The sequence below is a fragment of the Oncorhynchus masou genome, chromosome 25, assembly GCF_036934945.1.
Source record: "Oncorhynchus masou masou isolate Uvic2021 chromosome 25, UVic_Omas_1.1, whole genome shotgun sequence".
Taxonomy (NCBI): domain Eukaryota; kingdom Metazoa; phylum Chordata; class Actinopteri; order Salmoniformes; family Salmonidae; genus Oncorhynchus; species Oncorhynchus masou.
In genome coordinates this window covers 8,377,647-8,402,446 of record NC_088236.1, presented here as the reverse complement: position 1 = coordinate 8,402,446, position 24,800 = coordinate 8,377,647, and the positions used below count along the sequence as shown (strand labels likewise).

Genomic DNA, 24,800 nt, shown 5'->3' with positions numbered 1-24,800 from the left:
CTTCGATCTTGATCTTTAACCTCAGCCGACCACAGCCAACCCAGACTCAAGATGGCCTTCAAGCCACACTACTTGTTGGTCGTACTGACTCTCTGCTACGTTGCTGCTCTTCACGGTGAGATACAGATCTGTTAAAAAGCTGCTCAATAATTTGCTGTATTTTTTTTTATTGCAATAGGACCTAAATCGTAGCATATGAATGTTTTTCATAACAAACTGTTCCCTTTAAAGTTAATCAGTTGTTTTTAAGGATTCGACGTGACCTGCATTTACTTGACCTATTAGTCTTCCTCTTCATGCCTGCAGCGTTTCCTATGGGCGGCTTCGCTCCAAGTCTGAGATGTCGCTGCATCCGGACGTCCCCTGCCTTCATCTCTCCCACGAGGTTTCACAAGTTGGAGATCTTACCCGCAGGAGCCCACTGTAGTCGCATGGAGATGATGTGAGTCAACAGAATGTCACTATTTCAACATGTTCTAATGAAACCATGGAGTCGCTCAAAAATGCATGTATGACAAGTATGGGAGACAGGAAGTAGTGGAAGGAAGAAGAAGAAGAGTGTCACATTACTGGTCTTACATCCAAACCCATTCGAAGTCACTGAAGAGTTCAAGTCTCCCACTTCAAACAACCTACAACAGGCTACAATAAATTATGCCATTTTCATGGCAAAGCTCAGATAGATATATGTCTATGGTAGTTTGACTTCTCCTTGGCTAGTAATGTATCCCCTCCATTCATCAGCGTTACCAAGAAGGACAAGACCATCGTCTGTGTGAATCCAGAGGCAAAATGGATCAACAAAGTCATTGCCCGGTTACAAAGGTAAATACACACACACACACAATTTTGTTGATGTGCAACTGTTTAAAAAAAAACAAAACACACCATCTCTGTCAACAGTAACAACAAGGGAAGTGCAGGTGTCCCCATCTCAACCACGATGGACGGCATCAACATGATAGTGGAACAGCGACAGTAAACGGTCAACGTCATCACATCATTCAATCTGGAGCAAAATGGAATGAACACAACACAAGTTTATGCAATACCAATGCATTCAATTGTAATATTGTAATACCAAATTTGTTTAATTTCTCTGAAATTATCTCTGTACGTATGTGTTATTATTTCATGTCCTTATAATGTATCGTCTCTAACCCAGAGAAATAAAGATGGTCAAAACATACTTTTTTTAAATGACAATTTTATTGCCCGAGGAGGAAGAGGGACAATTATACAATTGCTGATGAGCGTGTATATTTTATTTTTATGTGAACATTATTACCCCAATAAATCCATAAAACTAAAACACGGTTTTCAGAGTAATACAAAAAGTTAGCACCCTCCACCTCTGATTGGTTGACAGATTACACTCCCAGGAGGAGGTGGGACTGGGGTGGTCGTAGTTTACTCAACTTAAACCCTTTCCTCTTTGGGGAGCATAGGTCATTCTCAAACTTCCTGGTCATAGTTTAGGCCTTGTTTCTTGCCCAAACACTACAGAGTCTACTTCCTTGTCCTTGATCACATGGTTAGTATGAACGTATTGACACGACCACATTGACCACAATCCCTCTGTCCACACTCTGTGTCAAATATGTTTTATGATTGTAGGTAAAACATTGAAATCCACCAGTTTTAGGTACACCATGTAGGATGGAAGGCTAGGATAGATGCATAAGGGTCAGATAAACTAAGACAAACACACATTTAAAAAGTGCTTTCTTTTTAAAAATCACACTGAAACGATGACCTTGCAATGGCAAATCAGCTTTAAACCTGAATTAACATACTATAGATGCTAACATTTCTCTTCTAAAAACGTGTCTTAGGTCTGAAAAGAACAAGTGATATTCACCAAAGTCTAGAGTTCACTATTCAAAAGATGTCTACTAACAAAACCTCTAGCAATTCAGTCACTCTGTGCCAAGTCTACCTAATTATGACCCGAATGAACAAATAAAAAAAACTCAATTGAAATTAAATCAAAACCTTCTACATTCAGAAGCAAACGGAACGTGTGCAGCAGTTGTTGGATCCTCCGGCTGTAGACATGAAACCATCTGGGGGTTTAGAGTGGTCTCCGAGGGGCTGACAAGCCACAATGATCGTTTCCTACTAGTGACGCACGGGTTGACTCATAACCTGCAGTCCTTCCGGTTATATCAGTGGGGTGGGGGCAGTTTAGGGTCATGCAATAGAGTGGATGAAGGGTGTGGGCTGGCTTGAGAAAATAAGAAAATCTCTATATAAATTCTTGCTCAATTTATATGTATATGCTACACTGAGTCACTATCTGGCATTAGTGCATAAAGCCTAAACTTTAAGGCCTAAGTGGGCCAAATAGCCCATACAGCCAATCACCAGATGCTTTTGGGAATGGGCAGAAAAATAAAAAGTTCATGTTGATCCAAGGAGGGAAAAAAAGACAAATGTCGGAGTTTAATTCAATGACAGAAGAGCTGCGAAATAAAAAGAGTTGTTAAAAAGAAGAAGAAGAAAAAAAAAAAAGAGAAGCAAAGTGAGGGCCTGAAATGTAATGTTTGGGAAAGATTTGGTGAAGTGTTAAAAGAGGATGATAGGAGAGGCGGCTACGTTACGTGTGATGATTGTGAGACGCTATATACAATGTGACAGTCACGTCAATGGAACTGTGGCCTACTGTTCCGATGGGTTGAATGGACACTGAAATCTGGACACCGACTGTAGGTCTAGAACCTCTCACATGGGCCTTAATATGAACTCCTGAAACAAAATAAAAAATAGCATATCTAGCAGTAAAATTATCAACCAAATGTATGCAACATTTTTTACTCTGGAACGGGAGTGGAGAAATAGGATTTATTTCAGCATCTTGACAGAATGCGAATGATCATTTAGATACCATCTGTAGAGCGGCCATCTTTATCAGCGTCACAAAAAACTGATTGAGTATTTCAACCACATCAAATACGCACCCAAGCAGAACGAAAATCTTATCAGAAATATGTTGGATTGTTTTCACAGATTTCCATTTCCTTTCAACCGGTCAAACTGATGTAATTTGGAAATTCTGCACAGAATCCGTTTCCCGTTGAATTTTTTTTAAAATCTCCAGTTATTGCATTTTATCCCCGGTCCCTGAACGTCTTTGCTCCGCGAAAGAAGCAGAGATGACAGAGAAAAGTTTACTGATGTCAACTACACTGAAGCATTCATTCTATTGAGTCGATGACATTATTCTGGTGAGCAAGTATCTAATTATAGTTGACTAACAAATAGCCTACCAACATGTTGGAAGTTATAAGCAGATGCATAGCTAAATCAGGCAACATAATACTGCACCACCTGTCAAAAAACATCTCAAATCAGGAAAAAGAATTCTTACATTTAAAAATAAACAAAACTTTTCAAATAAATAGCTTCAGTTTATTGAGAAAAACATTGCAAATAGATGCCATTTTTTCAAATGATAATTTCAGTTAACTTTGATGTGAATTGCAACAGAAGGGAGACCCGAGTGGTATGAAATGAGTTCTGGTGACATTGTGTCATCCCTGTACCTCATCTACGTTTAACTTCATCTTTCTGAGGATGGAACAGGGGATGATAGAAGAGACAAAGAATGGAGGGATGGAGGGATGGATAGATGAAGGGGTGGATGGAGAGGGATGAATGGATGATAGATGGATGGAGAGATGGAGGGATAGATGGAGGGATAGATGGAGGGATGGATGGATGGAGGGATGGAGGGATGGATGATGAAGGGGTGGATGGAGAGGGATGAATGGATGATAGATGGATGGAGAGATGGATGGATAGATGGAGGGATAGATGGATGGAGATATGATGGAGGGATGGATGATGAAGGGATGGATGGAGAGAGGGATGAATGAATGGAGGGAGGGATGAATGGAGAGATGGAGGAATAGATGGATGGAGAGATGGAGGGATAGATGGATGGAGAGATGGAGGGATGGAGAGATGGATGATGAAGGGGTGGATGGAGAGAGGGATGAATGAATGGAGGAATGGAGGAATGGATGGATAGATGTTGGTGCATGGTTAGTCTGAGCTACTCAGGCTGGGTTTAGAAACAGGGAGCCCATTCTGATCTTTTGACCAATTATTGGCAAAAAAAAAAAAAAAAAATTCTGATCTGATTGGTCAAAAGTTAGTGGCAAAAGATCAGATTTGCTCTGCCTGTGTAAACGCAAACGTATTTTCCTAGGCAGTGCTGCTGTTGGAGAGATTGTACACTGTACAAACGAGGCACGTTGTAAGTAAGAAAATGGAGGTGTGCTCTACAAAACTAACTTTGATACAAATGTAAAGTAAGAGTGGATGTGTTCATGAGAGAGAAAAGGCTGTGATATTAAATTAGATATGTGGAGGGGTGCAGGGGAAGGAGTACAGCTGAAGTTGGGGAAGTAATTGCAGTGTTTGGGAGTGGGAGACCTTGTTCAAACATAAAAAGTCCTAGGGAAGATCATCAGCTGAAAAGGGACAAAAAAAGAAAAAGTGGATTTAGAAAGAGTCGACCATCATTTGATCATCTAGATTGATTCCACATAAAAACATTTCAGTCTTAATAAAACCCATTAACGACAAAATCTCTTTTTCAAAAACTTGTAATTCCTGTTTTCACACAAAGTACCAATTTATAGACTGCATTTAGATCACAGACAAAAATGCCCATAGTTTAAAAACAAGCTTCGAATTGAAGCATTGGTACATATACTTCTGTCTGTACTGTGTTGAGCTGGGGGTATTTCACACACAAATGGTGGCACACTGACTGGGCATACACACATAAGATTGACAAACTTTGGACTTGTGTCAAAATCGAAATAACCCTTCTAGTAAGAAAATTGTAGCCTGGCCCCAGATCAGTTTGCTTTGTCGCAAAAACAAATGACCATAAGAGTTGGCAAGACAGAACAAATGTCCACTACATGACCAAAAGTATGTGGACACCACTGGTCCAATATCTCAATACAAAAATAATGGGAATTAATATGGAGTTGGTCCCCGCTTTGCTGCTATAACAGCTTTCCACTAAATGTTGGAACATTGCTGCTGTGACTTGCTTCTATTCAGCCACAAGAGCATTAGTGAGGTCGGGCACTGATGTTGGGCTGATTAGGCCTGGCTCGCAGTCAGCGTTCCAATTCATCCCAAAGGTGTTCAATGCGGTTGAGGTCTGGGCTCTGTGAAGGCAAAGTCAAGTTCTCCCACACCGATCACAACAAAACATTTCTGTGTGGATCTAGATTTGTGCACGGGGGCATTGTCCTGCTGAAGAAGCAGGCCAATGTTCTGTGAGTTTGTGTAGCCCATCACGTCACGGCTGAGCCGTTGTTGCTCCTAGACGTTTCCACTTCACAATAACAGCACTTACAGTTGACCGGGGAAACTTCAGTAAGGCCATTCTACTGCCAATGATTGTCTATGGAGATTGCATGGCTGTGTGCTCGATTTTATACAACTGTCAGCAGTACGTGTGGCTGAAATAGCCGACTCCACGGATTTCAAAGGTTCCACATACTTTTGTATATGTTCATAGTGTATCTGAGACCAGGCTAGGAAAAATGTACATTACCCCCCAGCGGGTGTAAAGCAGTCCATTACACCCCCCCCCAACGGGTGTAAAGCAGTACATTACCCCCCAGCGGGTGTAAAGCAGTACATTACCCCCCCCCAATGGGTGTAAAGCAGTACATTACCCCCCCCCCCCCCCCCCAACGGGTGTAAAGCAGTACATTACCCCCCAACGGGTGTAAAGCAGTACATTACCCCCCCAACGGGTGTAAAGCAGTACATTACCCCCCAACGGGTGTAGAGCAGTACATTACCCCCCAACGGGTGTAAAGCAGTACATTACCCCCCAACGGGTGTAAAGCAGTACATTACCCACCAACGGGTGTAAAGCAGTACATTACCCCCCAGAGGGTGTAAAGCAGTACATTACCCCCCAGCGGGTGTAAAGCAGTACATTACCCCCCCCAATGGGTGTAAAGCAGTACATTACCCCCCCCAACGGGTGTAAAGCAGTACATTACCCCCCCCAACGGGTGTAAAGCAGTACATTACCCCCCCAACGGGTGTAAAGCAGTACATTACACCCCAGCGGGTGTAAAGCAGTACATTACCCCCCCCCAGCGGGTGTAAAGCAGTACATTACCCCCCCCCAACGGGTGTAAAGCAGTACATTACCCCCCAGAGGGTGTAAAGCAGTACATTACCCACCAACGGGTGTAAAGCAGTACATTACCCACCAACGGGTGTAAAGCAGTACATTACCCCCCAACGGGTGTAAAGCAGTACATTACCCACCAACGGGTGTAAAGCAGTACATTACCCACCAACGGGTGTAAAGCAGTACATTACCCACCAACGGGTGTAAAGCAGTACATTACCCCCCAACGGATGTAAAGCAGTACATTACCCCCCAACGGGTGTAAAGCAGTACATTACCCCCCAGAGGGTGTAAAGCAGTACATTACCCACCAACGGGTGTAAAGCAGTACATTACCCCCCAACGGATGTAAAGCAGTACATTACCCCCCAACGGATATAAAGCAGTACATTACCCCCCAACGGGTGTAAAGCAGTACATTACCCCCCAACGGGTGTAAAGCAGTACATTACCCCCCAACGGATATAAAGCAGTTGTGTTGATCAGACGGTCACCAAAGACGTTAATATCTGGTTGAATATACAACTGCCATAAAAATAGTTGTACCCCACTAAATGAAGATCTGGGGGGAGTGAAGTATGGGCCCAGAAATGCCCCCCCCGTCCGTCCGTCCGTTCTCACTCTCTCAGGCTGGTTTCACAGAAGTCATTGAAATTGGAGGCATAGCGTGTTAGATAATCACGTGCAAAAAAATAAAGCAGAGACAATGTTGTCAAGACATGTTTATAACGTTACGTCAACGCAGCTTCAACCTGCACACACAGTACAGTGTTGCCATGGTGCTATTGTATCCCCGTTAGGGTTGCAAATAGTCGGCTATCTTTTTCCAAAATCCACAGGTTTTGGTTGGAGGATTCATGGATTTCCTTCTTATTCCTCTCTTGATTCGGGGAATGTTCTAACAAGGATTTCTGGGAAAAAAAACTGAGTTTTGAGAAAGTTAACAACATTTTTGAACCTTTTAAATCCCCATAAATATATGGATTCTATCATTCAAATAATTCTGGGAACAAACCCTAGGTTTGATCACTTCTACAACCCCTCAACTCTATCACTTTATAGTCATTTCTATAACTAGGTACTTCTTAAGAAATGACATGGTAAAAATGGTATTACTCAATTACTCAGTATTAACCTATTGCAGTGTGCTACCCCCAAACTCTGTCAGACAACCCTGTGTCAGCTATATAGCCTGTACTGAACATTAGTGTATGGGTAACATATCTAAAGTCATTGGTACGGACCTAGGGATATGAAAGCCTTCACAAAACAACAGCTTCTTAGAGTCTTGAGTCTTGGTCATGAACAGAAGAGGCATTTTTTAATGCACAGTACACCCCTGGGTTCCACTGCAGTAAGCCGGGCATCACATTGAGTTTGGCTTATGTCCGAAATTGCTCCCCATACCCTACACCCAGGCTGTGTTTACACATGCAGCCCAATGCTGATATTATTTTTTGCACTAATTGGTATTTTGACAAAAATCAGACCAGCTCTAAAAAATATGTCATGTGAAATGTCTGATGTGATTGGTCAAAATACCAATTAGTGGAAAAAAAGATCAGAGTTGAGCTGCCTGTGTAATCACAGACATGATGCTCTACTGTTGACCAGAACCATTTGACCCAGGTCAACAGCAGTGCACTATATAGGGAATAGGGCTCTAGTCTAAAGTAGTGCACTATATAGGGCTCTGGTCTAAAGTAGTGCACTATATAGGGCTCTGGTCTAAAGTAGTGCACTATATAGGGCTCTGGTCTAAAGTAGTGCACTATATAGGGCTCTGGTCTAAAGTAGTGCACTATATAGGGCTCTGGTCTAAAGTAGTGCACTATATAGGGCTCTGGTCTAAAGTAGTGCACTATATAGGGCTCTGGTCTAAAGTAGTGCACTATATAGGGCTCTGGTCTAAAGTAGTGCACTATATAGGGCTCTGGTCTATAGTAGTGCACTATATAGGGCTCTGGTCTATAGTAGTGCACTATATAGGGCTCTGGTCTATAGTAGTGCACTATATAGGGAATAGGGTGTCACTTGGGACGTAAACTATTATTTTTACGTACTATTATTTTTACCTAACACATTTCCAATGGTTTGGAAACTATTGTTGTGTAGAATTGAGCTAAAAACCACTGCGGTTGTTGTGAGCCTTTCAATTAGAAATACATTCAGCTCAGCATTAATCAATGATAGGACATGATCACTTCCTTAATGACATCTGGCTTGGAAACACACCAATCCTTTCTCATGCCTCTTCGTACATAGATAACGCAACACATGGCAAGCAAATGTGATTGGTTTTGGGAGGATTCTTCAATTAATCTATCAATCAAACATTGATGGATTGATGAGGACTCTTGGCTACGAGCCTCGGGGAAGTTGGGCTACGAGCCTCGGGGAAGTTGAGCTACGAGCCTCGGGGAAGTTGAGCTACGAGCCTCGGGGAAGTTGAGCTTAAGACTTATGACTTTAAAAGGTGTTAAATGCACTGCAGTTTAAAAGCTAAAGACCAAATCATAATGATTAACAAGATAAATTGGTCAAAGACATATCTAAAAACGACTGCGATCCATAAGTTCATGTTGGTTTGGATCAGGGGAACACACCACTCGCAGGCAACTCAAGCGGACGAGGGGAAACATAAATAGCAACGTGAGGTGAAAGGGATGCTGGGAGTGAGTTAGTAGGGCTGGGATCCTGTTCAACGATCGTTCCTATCGGTCTCCATAGAAGCCACATTGCACATTTTCATTTCCATGTTGAAATCTACGTTTAATCTTCCACTGATATACTGACGTGATAAAAACCACATCTTTCCTCTTTCCATACTTGACACAGAATAGAGCAATACTGAAAAGTCCCACACCCCATCCTTTGTGATTTAGGAGAAGAAGAAAAAAAACGTGTTTGGGGTAACATTTATGTTGAAATGATAGGACTTAACATGATCATAAAATACAATTCAGTAGAACGTTGGATGTCATATTTGTAAAATATGTTAAGTAGTTGTCTTGAGGATTGGGTACCTCAAAATCGAACGGAGAGAATTCAGATGTCGGTTGTCATTGTTACTGTAGAAGGTTACGTGACAAAAAGTCACCACCATCCAAACCAGGTTTAAGGCAAAAAAAACACTGACACCAGATCAGGATGACCTGAACCTCCCTCCCAAATGGAACCCTATTCCCTATATAGTGCACTACTTTAGACCAAGTCCCACATAGGGCCCTGGTCAAAAGTAGTGCACTATATAGGGAATAGGGTTCCATAGGGCTCTGGTCTAAAGTAGTGGACTATATAGGGAATAGGGTTCCATAGGGCTCTGATCTAAAGTAGTGCACTATATAGGGAATAGGGTTCCATAGGGCCCTGGTCAAAAGTAGGGAATAGGGTGCTATTTCGGACGCACTTTTGCGTCCAAGGAGAAGAGCAGCGGTATGTAATGTGACCAGAAAACAACACAAAACACAAATCCCAACCCTAATTTGGTATCAAGCCGTTCATGTAGACAAAGAAAGACAACAAACAAAACAAACAGAAATCCAATCAGTGTGCAAAATGGAGGTTAAAAGAGGAGCAGAAGAGGTGAATACTCCTTCGGGGGGGATGGCCTGTCTGGGTTTGTTTGTTCGGCAGAGATGGGGCAGGGCATTAGGGGTTCAAAGGTCAAGGATCATGGGTGAGAGGATGGCGCCCCACTACCTGTGGACGGGCAGGTGCAGGCCGTTGAGGGAGGAGGTGACTGGCGGGTGGAGCTCCAGCTGGGCGAGCAGAGAGAAGTGGTCAGAGGGGATGTGGGGGTGGGGACAGCCGGTGATGTTGTTGTCCGTTAACCACTGAGACTCCAGGGGACCGAGCAAGCCGGCTACAGACATGTGAGTCTTGGAGAAGAAGATGTAGTCGATCACGCCCTGCAGAAGGAGAGAGAGACAGAGAGACAGAGAGACACAGAGACACAGAGAGAGAGAGAGAGAGAGAAAGAAAGAGAGAGAAAGAGAGAGAAAGAGAGAGAAAGAGAGAGACACAGAGACACAGAGACACAGAGACACAGAGAGAGAGAGAGAGAGAGAGAGAGAGACAGAGAGAGAGAGAGAGAGAGAGAAAGAGGGGAAGGAGGTGATACAGAGAGAATGAAAGAGATTGTCTTTACTATTGTTACCCGTAAAACAATATGAACCACACAGCCTTCACTGCTGGTCAAGGGGTTGCTAGGCTTATCGAATTGGGCCGAAACATGACAAACTGTGAGCACTCAACTGAGGACAGATCCTACTCCAGAGCAGCCCGGTTTAACCTTGAAGTCATACGTATATAGTTGGTGTATTAAGGTGTAACCTACATTGAAGTCATACGTATATATTTGATGGTATTAAGGTGTGATGGGTTCTGAATTCAAAACTTGAACTATGAAATATCCTTGCTCATGGTACTGAGGGAGAGAGGGGAATGCAGAACAGTTACATTCTGTCATGTTATTGGTTGACATCAGGAATCCTATGGGAAAGGAGAAGGCCCACAGTCTGGCTTCAGTTGTTAGGTTGTAAGTATTTTGAAATACTTGCTACAGCAGAAGTGAATGGTTATCTACAGCAGCAATGTATATGGTGGGGGTCAATTAAGGTTGGATATGAGTGCTTGGGAATGTTACTGAGTACGGGAAAGGTAATCACATGGTTGTGGTCACTGATGAGTGTGGAGAGCTGTGAATTAGAGATGTAATGGGGGCTGAGGTCAGGTCACGGTAAGGGAGAAGGAACAGTTTATTACTCACATCACTAAACTTCCTGCCTAGCAATAAAAGACGTCACGTTTAGAGAAAAGGAGACTTCATCTAAAGTGGGGTATATACAGTTGAAGTTGGAAGTTGTACATACACCTTAGCCAAATACATTTAAAATAGAGTTTTTTTGTCAGAATAATAGTAGAGAGAAATATTTATTTCATCTTTTATTTCTTTCATCACATTCCCTGTGGGTCAGAAGTTTACATACACTCAGTTAGTGTTTGGTAGCATTGCCTTTAAATGATCTAACTTGGGTCAAATGTATTGGGTAGCCTTCCACAAGCTTCCCACAATAAGTTGGTGAACTTTAGCCCATTCCTCCTGACAGAGCTGGTGTAACGGAGTCAGGTTTGTAGGTCTCCTCGCAAACGCTTCTTCAGTTCTGCCCAAAAAATGTTCTATAGTATTGAGGTCAGGGCTTTGTTATGACCACTCCAATACCTTGAGTTTGTTGTCCTTAAGCCATTTTGCCACAAATTTGGAAGTTTGCTTGGGGTCACTGTCCATTTGGAAGACCTATTTGCGACCAAGATGTTGCTTCATTATATCCACATCATTTTTCTCCCTCATGACACCATCTATTTTGTGAAGTGCACCAGTCCCTCCTGCAGCAAAGCACCTACACAACATGATGCTGCCACCCCCGCACATCACGTTTGGGATGGTGTTCTTCAGCTTGCAAGCCTCCCCCTTTTTCCTCCAAAACATAACAATGGTCATTATGACCAAACAGTTATTTTTTTGTTTCATCAGACCAGAGGAAATTTCTCCAAAAAGTATGATCTTTGTCCCCATGTGCAGTTGCAAACTGTAGTCTGGCTTTTTTATGGGGGTTTTGGAGCAGTGGCTTCTTCCTTGCTGAGCGGCCTTTCAGGTTTTGTCGATATAGGACTCATTTTACTTTGGATATAGATACTTTTGTACCCATTTCCTCCAGCATCTTCACAAGGTCCTTTTCTGCTGTTCTGGGATTGATTTGCACTTTTAACACCAAAGTACATTCATCTCTAGGAGACAGAACGCGTCTCCTTCCTGAGCGGTATGACGGCTGCGTGGTCCCATGGTGTTTCTACTTGCGTACTATTGTTTGTACAGATGAACGTGGTACCTTCAGGCGTTTGGAAATGGCTCCCAAGGATGAACCAGACTTGTGGAGGTCCACAAAAAATATTCTGAGGTCTTGGTTGATTTCTTTTGATTTTCCCATGATGTCAAGCAAAGAGGCACTGAGTTTGAAGGTAGGCCTTGAAATACATCCACAGGTGCACCTCCAATTGACTCAAATGATGTCAAATAGCCTATCAGAAGATTCTAAAGCAAAGACATACTTTTCTGGAATTTTCCAAGCTGTTTAAAGGCACAGTCAACTTAGTGTATGTAAACTTCTGACACACTGGAATTGTGATAAAATTCAAGTGAAATAAATCTGTCTGTAAACAATTGTTGGAAAAATGACTTGTGTCATGCACAATGTAGATGTCCTAACCGACTTGCCAAAACTATAGTTTGTTAACAAGAAATTTGTGGAGTGGTTGAAAAAAAAAAAAGAGTTTTAACCGAATTCAACTGTTCCTACACTTGTGCTGATGGGAAGATGTCTTTGTCTGTAGACCTGTTTGACCCATTGGGTGAATAAACTTTGTGAAAAGCTTTTCCTAGTCGTCCAATCGATTTTACAGGTGTAACCTACCTTGAAGTCGTACGTATAGTTGGTGTAAGACATGAGGCTGCCCTGGTAGGCGCTCTTCAGCTGGAAGCTGTGTGTGATGCTGCCGTCAGACTGGCCGTTCTTCCCCTGGCAGCTGAAGTTGCTGAGAGCCTCGTTGTAACGCAGCTCTCTGAAGTCCTTATGGTTCTCTGCTACGCCACCGTTACTCAGGTACTCCACTACACCTGGTGGGAGGGGGGCCATGGAAAGCAGTTAATACTGGATGGGGAACGAAGGGGCATTGAAACAGTTCAGGTACTCTCGTATATTTGAGTACCTGAATAACATATCATATGGAACACAGATTTGCTTCAGTGAAAAGGGTTAGTTCTGAGCCGGGTCAAAGGTCAGATCCTTACCAGAGTCTGGCAGGGAGTTGAGGTCAGCACAGAGGACGATAGGGATGGAGGAGGGGTCGGAGGTCGGGGAGCCTGTTGCCACGGAGCTCAGCGCCCTCTCTGTGATGCTCTTCAGCTCAGACAGGAACATCATGGTCTGAATCAGCTTGACGTCACAAAACTCTGGGTCCCAGTGCATGTGGGCGTTAGCCACCAGAAGGAACTGTGTTTCCTGCAGAGGCTTCATGCCTGACAAACAGAAGACAACTCATTTATTGTCCTTTCAGTCCACAGAACAGTGGGAAGAAGAGTTCGTTAACCACACCTTAACAACCAAATAGGTTATAGCAAGAACTTTTCAAGTATTTAACGGTATTTTCAGGTGACCTTGAAACTTAAAAAGTTGTGGACTGTTTGCATTATACCAGGCCAAATTAAATCAAACTGAAGCTGTATCATGTAAACATTTAGGACTTTATTTATATTTTACCTTTATTTAACTAGGCAAGTCAGTTAAGAACAAATTCTTATTTTCAATGACGGCCTAGGAACAGTGTGTTCAGGGGTAGAACAACAGATTTGTACCTTGTCAGCTCGGGGGTTTGTACTTGCAACCTTTCGGTTACCAGTCCAACGCTCTAACCACTAGGCTACCCTGCCGCCCCATCTACTTGTAGAGTTAGGTACTGGTAAAAACCATACACATATCTAAGGGAAAGACAAATGACAGTGATCTCAAGGACAGGGAAAGAATACCATTGAAGTACCATTTTAGATTTTCATCATTTAAACAGATGCTGTTAAGAGCAACTTTCTCAAGCAACAATTTTGCTAAGACTGTCTGGAAGTGGTCTGATTGTGGAGGTGAAAACTAGCTTTATTCACACAGGAGGTTTGGAACTCTTTCTTATTGGTCTATGAACTAATTGACTACCTGGTGATGTCACCAGGCCAAAACTCCATCCTACCAAAACAGGAGGAAATTTCAGCCAGTCTTTTCAAACAGCTCTTACACTAAAAGGGCATTATATTTTTTTTGATTGATTGGCTGATTGATGACTGATTAACAGGTTCCTCACCACCAGAGAACATGTCCTTGTTGACCTCCAGTAGGACAGCGACCCCGATGTTGTCCTTGGTCATGACCCTGTTCAACATGACCTCTGAACCCTCAGAGTTTGCCATGGCAACCTGGTTGAACTCCACCGTGTGTTTCTGCACCAGAGTAAATCTGAAACATAACCAGACATGGGTTCAAACACTATTTAAATTATTTTAAATACTTTGAGCATTTGATTTAAGCCCGCCTGGAGTGAATGAATTGTGGGCGGGGTTTGCACTTTTTTTTTTTTATAGGTTCCCATTGCAAGAGGCAAGTTCAATCAAGCACAGGTAAATTATTAGGAATTATTCACTTTTAGGCTGGGTATCTGTAAAGCACTTTGCAGTAAAGCACTGCTAACGTAAAATGAGCTTTATAAAATAAATGTAATTGATTAAATTGACTCACTTCTCAGTCTTGAAGAACACAGCACATCCGTCCACGTGCTTCCTCTCCTGTTCTGAGACCAGTTTGGCACGAGACTTTGGGCAGAAGTACCCCTCGTACCCATGGTCCTTTAGAGTCTCCAGGAAGAGGGCGTGGTACTGCTCCGTCTCTACCTCCTGAGGACACACGACCAAGATGGCCGTCATGTTACAATAGTTTTAGTGGATGTTGACTTTGCTCCGATGTAAAAGACACAAAAGCCTGGGTCTGAATGGGTTCTACTGAACACATCCAAACACACTGGCTAAAATGACCTCTTGATGTGTGGAGGTTTACTGGTTTTATTGTATACCGATTAACTGGTATAATCCCATCAGATACTCTTCCTGGGGTTCACAAACATGTCATCACCCACTGATGATGTCAGACCCTACCTGTAGACCGACGACGTCAGACCCTACCTGCAGACTGATGATGTCAGCGTCACAGTGTGTGATCTCCTCCATGATGCCCTTCTTCCTGTACTCCCAGTTGAGGGCCCAGGAGGGACAGTAGCCGTACAGCTGACGAGTGGCGTACTTATCACACAGCACGTTGTAACACATCACTGTGAACATGGCTGGGAGAGGGAGGCAGGATATTCAATACACCATCAACAACTCAATGACCTACAGTGCCAGTCTAAAGGTTGGACACACCTACCCATTTCAAGGGTTTTTCTTTATTTTTACTATTTTCTACATTGTATAATAATAGTGAAGACATCAAACTATGAAATAACACATACGGGAATCATGTAGTAACCAAAAAAAGTTGTAAACAAATCAAAATATATTTTAGACACTTCAAAGTAGCCACCCTTTGCCTTGATGACAGCTTTGCACACTCTTGGCATTCTGTCAACCAGCTTCACCTGGAATGCTTTTCCAACAGTCTTGAAGGAGTTCACACATATGACGAACACTTGATGGCTGATTTTCCTTCCCTTTGCGGTCCAACTCATCAAAAAAACATCTCATTTGGGTTGAGGTCGGGTGATTGTGGAGACCAGGTCATCTGATGCAGCACTCCATCACTCTCCTCCTTGGTCAAATAGCCCTTACACAGCCTGGAGGTGTATTGGTTCATTGTCCTGTTGAAAAACAAATGATAGTCCCACTAAGCGCAAACCAGATGGGATGGCATATCGCTGCAGAATGTTGTGGTAGCCATACGGGTAAAGTGTGCCTTGAATTCTAAATAAATCACTGACAGTGTCACCAGCAAAGCACCCCTACACCATCACACCTCCTCCTCCATGCTTCACTGTGGGAACCACACATGCAGAGATCATCCGTTCACATACACTGCATCTCACAAAGACACGGTAGTTGGAACCAAATCTCAAATAAGACCAAAGGACAGATTTCCACAGGTCTAATGTCCATTGCCTGTGTTTCTTGGCCAAAGCAAGTCTCCTCTGCTTATTGGTGTCCATTAGTAGTGGTTTCTTTGCAGCAATTCGACCATGAAGGCCTGATTCACGCAATCTTCTCAGAACAGTTGATGTTGAGATGTGTCTGTTACCTGAACTCTGTGAATCATTTATTTGGGCTGCAATTTCTGAGGCTGGTAACTCTAATGAACTTATCCTCTGCAGTAGAGGTAACTTTGGGTCTTTTTGTCCTGTGGTAGTCCTCATGAGAGACAGTTTCATCATAGCGCTTGATGGTTTTAGAGACTGCACTTGAAGAAACATTCAAAGTTCTTGAAATGTTCCGTATTGACTGACCTTCATGTCTTAAAGTAATGATGGACTGTCGTGTCTCTTTGCTTATTTGAGCTGGTCTTACCAAATAAGGACATCTTCTGAATACCACCTCTACCTTGTCGACACACAACTGATTGGCTCAAACGCATTAAGGAAAGAAATTCCACAAATTAACTTAACAAGTCACACCTGTTATTTGAAATGCATTCCAGGTGACTTCCTCATGAAGCTGGTTAAGAGAATGCCAAGAGTGTGCAAAAATGTCATCAAGGCAAAGGGTGGCTACTTAGAAGAATCTCAAATATAACATGTATTTTGATTTGCTTAACACTTTTGGTTACGACATGATTCCATATGTGTTATTTCAAAGCTTTGATGTCTTCACTATTATTCTACGATGTAGAAATAAAGAAAAACCCTGGAATGTGTAGGTGTGTCCAAACTTTTGACTGGTACTGTATGTAGTAGTGCTATTAAGACTACTACTGCTGCTACTACTACTACTACTAATAATAATAAATATAATACTATTACTGCTCCTACTACAAATAATACTTCAACTATAATTAATAATAAGAATAATACTACAAGTACTACTACTAATAATAAAGAATAATACTTCCAATACTACTAATAATAACTCTAATACTACTGCTGCTACTACTACTATCCCAAAGTACCTGTAGCTACCACTGGGAGCTATCCCAAAGTACCTGTAGCTACCACTGGGAGTTATCCCAAAGTACCTGTAGCTACCACTGGGAGCTATCCCAAAGTACCTGTAGCTACCACTGGGAGCTATCCCAAAGTACCTGTAGCTCCCACTGAGAGTTATCCCAAAGTACCTGTAGCTCCCACTGAGTTATCCCAAAGTACCTATAGCTCCCACTGAGAGTTATCCCAAAGTACCTGTAGCTCCCACTGAGAGTTATCCCAAAGTACCTGTAGCTACCACTGAGAGTTATCCCAAAGTACCTGTAGCTCCCACTGAGAGTTATCCCAAAGTACCTGTAGCTCCCACTGAGTTATCCCAAAGTACCTGTAGCTACCACTGGGAGTTATCCCAAGGTACCTGTAGCTACCACTGGGAGTTATCCCAAGGTACCTGTAGCTACCACTGAGTTATCCCAAGGTACCTGTAGCTACCACTGAGTTATCCCAAAGTACCTATAGCTCCCACTGAGAGTTATCCCAAAGTACCTGTAGCTCCCACTGAGAGTTATCCCAAAGTACCTGTAGCTACCACTGAGAGTTATCCCAAAGTACCTGTAGCTCCCACTGAGAGTTATCCCAAGGTACCTGTAGCTACCACTGAGTTATCCCAAAGTACCTGTAGCTACCACTGGGAGTTATCCCAAGGTACCTGTAGCTACCACTGGGAGTTATCCCAAGGTACCTGTAGCTACCACTGAGAGTTATCCCAAAGTACCTATAGGGATCATTGGGAGTTATCCCAAAGTACCTGTAGGGATCATTGGGTCCTGCTCCTTCAAGGTGATCCAAGGTCTCTGGGGGAGCTGTTCTGGGTGCACTAAACAAAGAAAGGACACGATAAAACAAAATGAATAAAGAAATTAACGAATTGATTAATTAGAAAGGGAAAAAGGACTTTAATGATATTTGGTTCAGGAGAGGAAAATATGACAATTCAGGTGCTCCGGTCAGGTTTAGACTCAATATGTATCTTGTTTTGTTGCAAAGTGAATCGGTTGACTTATTCACCTGCTAGATTGTCAAGCATGTATAGTTGAACCATATTCACCTGCTAGATTGCCAAGCATGTATAGTTGAACCATATTCATCCGCTAGATTGCCAAGCATGTATAGTTGAACCATATTCACCTGCTAGATTGTCAAGCATGTATAGTTGAACCATATTCACCTGCTAGATTGTCAAGCATGTATAGTTGAACCATATTCACCTGCTAGATTGCCAAGCATGTATAGTTGAACCATATTCACCTGCTAGATTGCCAAGCATGTATAGTTGAACCATATTCACCTGCTAGATTGCCAAGCATGTATAGTTGAACCATATTCACCTGCTAGATTGCCAAGCATGTATAGTTGAACCATATTCACCTGCTAGATTGCCAAGCATGTATAGTTGAACCATATTCACCTGCTAGATTGCCAAGCATGTATAGTTGAACCATATTCACCTGCTAGATTGCCAAGCATGTATAGTTGAACCATATTCACCTGCTAGATTGCCAAGCATGTATAGTTGAACCATATTCACCTGCTAGATTGTCAAGCATGTATAGTTGAACCATATTCACCTGCTAGATTGCCAAGCATGTATAGTTGAACCATATTCACCTGCTAGATTGTCAAGCATGTATAGTTGAACCATATTCACCTGCTAGATTGCCAAGCATGTATAGTTGAACCTTATTTACCTGCTAGATTGCCAAGCATGTATAGTTGAACCATATTCACCTGCTAGATTGCCAAGCATGTATAGTTGAACCATATTCACCTGCTACATTGCCAAGCATGTATAGTTGAACCATATTCACCTGCTAGATTGCCAAGCATGTATAGTTGAACCATATTCACCTGCTAGATTGTCAAGCATGTATAGTTGAACCATATTCACCTGCTAGATTGTCAAGCATGTATAGTTGAACCATAATCACCTGCTAGATTGTCAAGCATGTATAGTTGAACCATATTCACCTGCTAGATTGCCAAGCATGTATAGTTGAACCATATTCACCTGCTAGATTGCCAAGCATGTATAGTTGAACCATATTCACCTGCTAGATTGCCAAGCATGTATAGTTGAACCATATTCACCTGCTAGATTGCCAAGCATGTATAGTTGAACCATATTCACCTGCTAGATTGTCAAGCATGTATAGTTGAACCATATTCACCTGCTAGATTGCCAAGCATGTATAGTTGAACCATATTCACCTGCTAGATTGTCAAGCATGTATAGTTGAACCATATTCACCTGCTAGATTGTCAAGCATGTATAGTTGAACCATATTCACCTGCTAGATTGCCAAGCATGTATAGTTGAACCATATTCACCTGCTAGATTGTCAAGCATGTATAGTTGAACCATATTCACCTGCTAGATTGTCAAGCATGTATAGTTGAACCATATTCACCTGCTAGATTGTCAAGCATGTATAGTTGAACCATATTCACCTGCTAGATTGCCAAGCATGTATAGTTGAACCATATTCACCTGCTAGATTGCCAAGCATGTATAGTTGAACCATATTCACCTGCTAGATTGTCAAGCATGTATAGTTGAACCATATTCACCTGCTAGATTGTCAAGCATGTATAGTTGAACCATATTCACCTGCTAGATTGTCAAGCATGTATAGTTGAACCATATTCACCTGCTAGATTGCCAAGCATGTATAGTTGAACCATATTCACCTGCTAGATTGTCAAGCATGTATAGTTGAACCATATTCACCTGCTAGATTGTCAAGCATGTATAGTTGAACCATATTCACCTGCTAGATTGCCAAGCATGTATAGTTGAACCATATTCACCTGCTAGATTGTCAAGCATGTATAGTTGAACCATATTCACCTGCTAGATTGCCAAGCATGTATAGTTGAACCATATTCACCTGCTAGATTGTCAAGCATGTATAGTTGAACCATATTCACCTGCTAGATTGTCAAGCATGTATAGTTGAACCATATTCACCTGCTAGATTGTCAAGCATGTATAGTTGAACCATATTCACCTGCTAGATTGTCAAGCATGTAGTTCAAGAGCTTTCTGGTTCCGTCTGATTCCTGGTACAGGTTGAGGATGTCTTGGGACAAAGGGTTACCTGCCCAGAGATACAATAAGCCTTAATATTAATAATAATCTAACACTGTGGTTGGTTACCTGCACACTTAACTGTGTCTGTAAAATGTTTAATCAATAATGAATGAAGTCATTATAAACCCTTTATAGGATTATAAAGAGGTAACCTTAAAGTAAAGTGTTACCAAACTAAGACGTACCTTTTAGCCCCAGGGTTTGTAACTGGAACAGCCGCCCGAGTTCGTAAGGTAGAACTCGCAAAAGATTGTTGTTTAAAAGCAACTCCCTGGTGTGGGGGGGGGGGGGGGTGATAGGGAACACAGCGGGAAGAAAGAAAGTCTGTAGAAAGTGGAAAACCTCCACCATCCTGGTGGCGTCTTATGCCACTTTGCAAATGCTTCTATGAACAGACACTTACAGTGCAGTGAGTGCATACATTTTCAGTAAGTGTATGTGATCCCAACAGGAAATTGAACCCACAACCGTAAGAGTTGCCAGCACCACTTCAAGAATACACAACCACACAGGAGCTCTTACCTGAGAGACACCATGTTTCCGAGTTCGGCGGGCAGGCTGCGGAGCTTGTTGGACGACAGGTTCAGGTAGGCCAGGTGTGGCAGCTTGGCGATGTCGGGCGGGATGCGACTCAGGTTGTTGTCGTTGATGTGTAGAGCCGTCAGGTGGGTGAGAGTCCACAGAGAACTGCTCAGACTTCTGACCCGACCTGGAGAGGAGACAGAGGAGAGATGGGTGAAATGTTAGAGCTAAAAGCTACAGATAAGGCTCCCAATATTGCATTCTTCACAGTGGGGATGGGAATTAGATCTTTGACTGTTTTGAGTCCTCGTATGATTTTTTTTTCAAGTACTTGAGTACTTTTTTTTAATAAGGGCTGTACTGGAAAAAATTATGTGCTCATTTAACTATATGCCAACAGCGAACAACAATGCCTAATTTATCATAACAGATAACGAATCCTAATTACTAATCTATAAGTATTCAGACCCCCTTCCATATTACAGCTTTAATCTAAAATGGATTAAATAGTTTTCCCCCCCTCATCAATGTACACAAAATAACAAGGCGAAAACAGGTTTTTATTTATTTATTAAAAACAAAACAAAAACGTATTTACATTAAGTATTCAAACCCTTTGCTATGAGACTCGAAATTGAGCTCCGATGCATCCTGTTTCCATCCTTGGGATGTGTCTACAACTTGATTGGTGTCCACCTGTGGTCAATTATATTGATTGGACATGATTTTGAAAGGCACACACCTGTCTATACAAGGTCCCACAGCTGGCAGTGCATGTCAGCGCAAAAACAAAGCCATGATATTAAAATAATTGTCTTTAGAGCCTGAGACAGGGTTGTGCCGAGGCACAGATCTGGGGAAGGGAACTGTTTGGCAATAATGACCATCGTTATGTTTGGAGGAGAAAGGGGGAGGCTTGCAAGCTGAAGAACACCATCCCAACCGTGAAGCACGGGGGTGGCAGCATCATGTTGTGGGGGTGCTTTGCTGCAGGATGGACTGGTGCACTTCAGAAAATAGATGGCATCATGAGGTAGGAAAATTATGTGGATATATTGAAACAATATCTCAAGACATCAGTCAGGAAGTTAAAGCTTGGTCGCAAATGGGTCTTCCAACTGGACAATGACCCCAAGAATACTTCCAAAGTTGTAGCAAAATGGCAAAAGGACATCAAAGTCAAGGTATTGGAGTGGCCATCACAAAGCCCTGACCTCAATTCTATAGAAAATGTATTGGCAGAACTGAAAAAGTGTTTGCGAGGAGGCCAACAAACCTGACTCAGTTTCACCACCTCTGTCAGGAGGAATGGGCCAAAATTCACCTAATTTATTGTGGGAAGCTTGTGGAAGGCTACCCGAAACGTTTGACACAAGTTAAACAATTTAAAAGGCAATGCTACCAAATACTAATTGGGTGCATGTAAACTTCTGACCACTGGGAATGTGATGAAAGAAATAAAAGCTGAAATAAATAATTGTCTCTGCTATTATTCTGACATTTCACATTATTAAAATAAAGTGGTGATCCTAACTGACGTAAAACAGGGAATTTTTACTGGGATTAAATGTCAGGAATTGTGAAAAACTGAGTTTAAACCTTAGACCCGATATCTCCATCTAGCTAACTGACCCGATATCTCCAGCTAGCTGACTGTCACTGACTTGATATCTCTAGCTAGCTAACTGACCTGATATCTCCAGCTAACTAACTGACCCGATATCTCCAGCTAACTAACTGACCCGATATCTCCAGCTAACTAACAAACCTGATATATCCAGCTAGCTGACTGTCACTGACTGACCCGATATCTCCATCTAGCTAACTGACCCGATATCTCCATCTAGCTAACTGACCCGATATCTCCCGCTAGCTAACTGACCTGATATCTCCCGCTAGCTAACTGACCTGATATCTCCCGCTAGCTAACTGACCTGATATCTCCCGCTAGCTAACTGACCTGATATCTCCCGCTAGCTAACTGACCTGATATATCCAGCTAGCTAACTGACCTGATATCTCCCGCTAGCTAACTGACCTGATATCTCCAGCTTGCTAACTGACCTGATATCTCCAGCTAGCTAACTGACCTGATATCTCAACCTAACAGACTGACTGTCACTGATATTTACAGCTAACTAACTGACCTGATATCTCCAGCTAGCTAACTGACCTGATATCTCCAGCTAGCTAACTGACTGACTGACCTGATATCTCCAGCTAGCTAACTGACCTGATATCTCCAGCTAACTAACTGACTGACTGACTGACCTGATATCTCCAGCTAACTAACTGACCCGATATCTCCATCTAGCTAACTGACCCGATATCTCCCGCTAACTAACTGACCCGATATCTCCATCTAGCTAACTGACCCGATATCTCCCGCTAGCTAACTGACCTGATATCTCCAGCTAGCTAACTGACCTGATATCTCCAGCTAACTAACTGACCTGATATCTCCAGCTAGCTAACTGACCTGATATTTACAGCTAACTAACTGACCTGATATTTACAGCTAGCTAACTGACTGACTGACTGACCTGATATCTCCAGCTAACTAACTGACCTGATATCTCCAGCTAATTAACTGACCTGATATCTCCAGCTAGCTAACTGACCTGATATCTCCAGCTAACTAACTGACCTGATATCTCCAGCTAACTAACTGACCTGATATCTCCAGCTAGCTAACTGACCTGATATTTACAGCTAACTAACTGACCTGATATTTACAGCTAGCTAACTGACTGTCACTGACTGACCTGATATCTCCAGCTAACTAACTGACCTGATATTTACAGCTAACTGACTGACTTGATATCTCCAGCTAACAGACTGCCTAACTGACCTGATATCTCCACCCAACAGACTGACTGACTGTCACTGACTGACCTGATATCTCCAGCTCGGCCCAGTGCGACTTCTTCCCGTTGGCTGCCTCCTCAGCTGACATGATGGTGTATAATCGGCGAGGATCCGGGGAATCATATTTTTCCTTTGGCATACCTGTTAATCTAAGGAACACACACCAACGAGCCAGGTCAACTGCCTAGTAGACACACACCAACAAGGCAGATTATTACACAAGACATGTTGATTCACTAGGGTTTGAATTACACATGGTCTTCTGGGGTGCCTCCTGTCTGTAGGAGGTGTCCAACTCTAATATCTTTAAATTGTGGGGGGGTGGTCCACATTGATATTTTAGTTATATTGTGCAGATGTCTCATTGAGAAATCATTCTGGTGTCAGTGACATGGGAAAGGTATTGAAAGCTTGCAGCTATAGAGGAAGTAACAATTTGTAACACAAATACTTGGAATGTCAAAGTTGAAGTGTAGCGAGCAGGGAAGACGTTCGGAGCTGGCTTAGTAGTTACATAATCTGTTTATCTGTCTAAACACAAGTCGGCCACACGTCCTGTACCAGTGATAGTGGCAACAACACCACCACAGTATGAATAGGGATTTAATAATGGTTCGATCCTTGGCTGGTGACCGGGTATAAGGAATAAACACCGGGGCTGTCATCCGAGAATATCTTTTCGAGGTCCATTGACAGCTGCTTACACAGCTAATTTGGGTCTTTGATAATGACACAGTAACTACAACACTTTAGCAACCAACCAAACTAGCTACATTTCAATAACGTTACCTAGCTAATTTGCAATTATTAAAACTACCGATGATTGTAAAATGCAGTGACAATTGCGTGTTGACAGTATTGCCAAATGTCAAAAGTAGCAACAGCTATGCAACTACACCGGGCCTGCTTTGCAAGGGAAGTTTACTTGCCAGCTGTCAAAACCATTCAATAGCATGCATGCATGACACATTTGTATGAGCAACAACAGCACCTAGTTACAAATACATCTCAGCAGTTTTAACAACTTGAACACACAACTGAACGTTCCCGTTACTTTCGACAGTAAATATACCAAAGGCTTGAAGCATGGGTGTTGAGTAAATTGACAGGCGGTCTGAGAGCACAGCCTTTCCTGCGCCAGAAAGCTACCTAGCTCTGGTACTTGGACCTTGGGAAGAGGTGAGACAAAAACCGGACGGGAGAAATGCAGAGGGACATTCGGCGATACAAATTGTTTCACTGCAACTATGAACAATAGAAAACATGTATTACCTGCATTCGGAGGGTGGTAGAGAATATTTAGTGGCGATATTGTTGATAATAAAGACATGCAGACGGAGTTCTTGAACGTTCAGA

General features: G+C 42.5%; 2 protein-coding genes across 4 annotated transcripts; one reads left to right on the top strand and one right to left on the bottom strand.

The window, feature by feature from the left end:
• On the top strand, window positions 1–1,189 carry LOC135513729 (C-X-C motif chemokine 13-like). The gene is made up of 4 exons (XM_064936622.1): window positions 1–115; window positions 307–442; window positions 745–825; window positions 904–1,189. Exons 1-4 carry the CDS (start codon window positions 52–54, stop codon window positions 980–982), a joined length of 360 nt encoding a protein of 119 aa, XP_064792694.1. The 5' UTR covers window positions 1–51; the 3' UTR covers window positions 983–1,189.
• On the bottom strand, window positions 1,188–24,800 carry cnot6l (CCR4-NOT transcription complex, subunit 6-like). 3 transcript variants are annotated; one of them, XM_064936621.1, is made up of 13 exons: window positions 24,717–24,800; window positions 23,472–23,593; window positions 20,577–20,763; window positions 20,240–20,325; window positions 19,972–20,061; window positions 17,712–17,780; window positions 14,961–15,118; window positions 14,521–14,675; window positions 14,090–14,241; window positions 13,032–13,259; window positions 12,655–12,857; window positions 9,884–10,092; window positions 1,188–4,478 (listed from the first exon to the last, which is right to left on the bottom strand). In XM_064936621.1, the coding sequence occupies exons 2-13, from the start codon at window positions 23,581–23,583 to the stop codon at window positions 4,475–4,477; spliced, it is 1,653 nt and encodes a 550-aa protein (XP_064792693.1). In that variant the 5' UTR covers window positions 23,584–23,593; window positions 24,717–24,800; the 3' UTR covers window positions 1,188–4,474. The 3 variants fall into 3 exon arrangements, with proteins under 3 accessions (XP_064792693.1, XP_064792691.1, XP_064792690.1); XM_064936619.1 differs by lacking the exon at window positions 1,188–4,478 and adding an exon at window positions 6,785–6,811; XM_064936618.1 differs by lacking the exon at window positions 1,188–4,478 and adding an exon at window positions 6,891–7,092.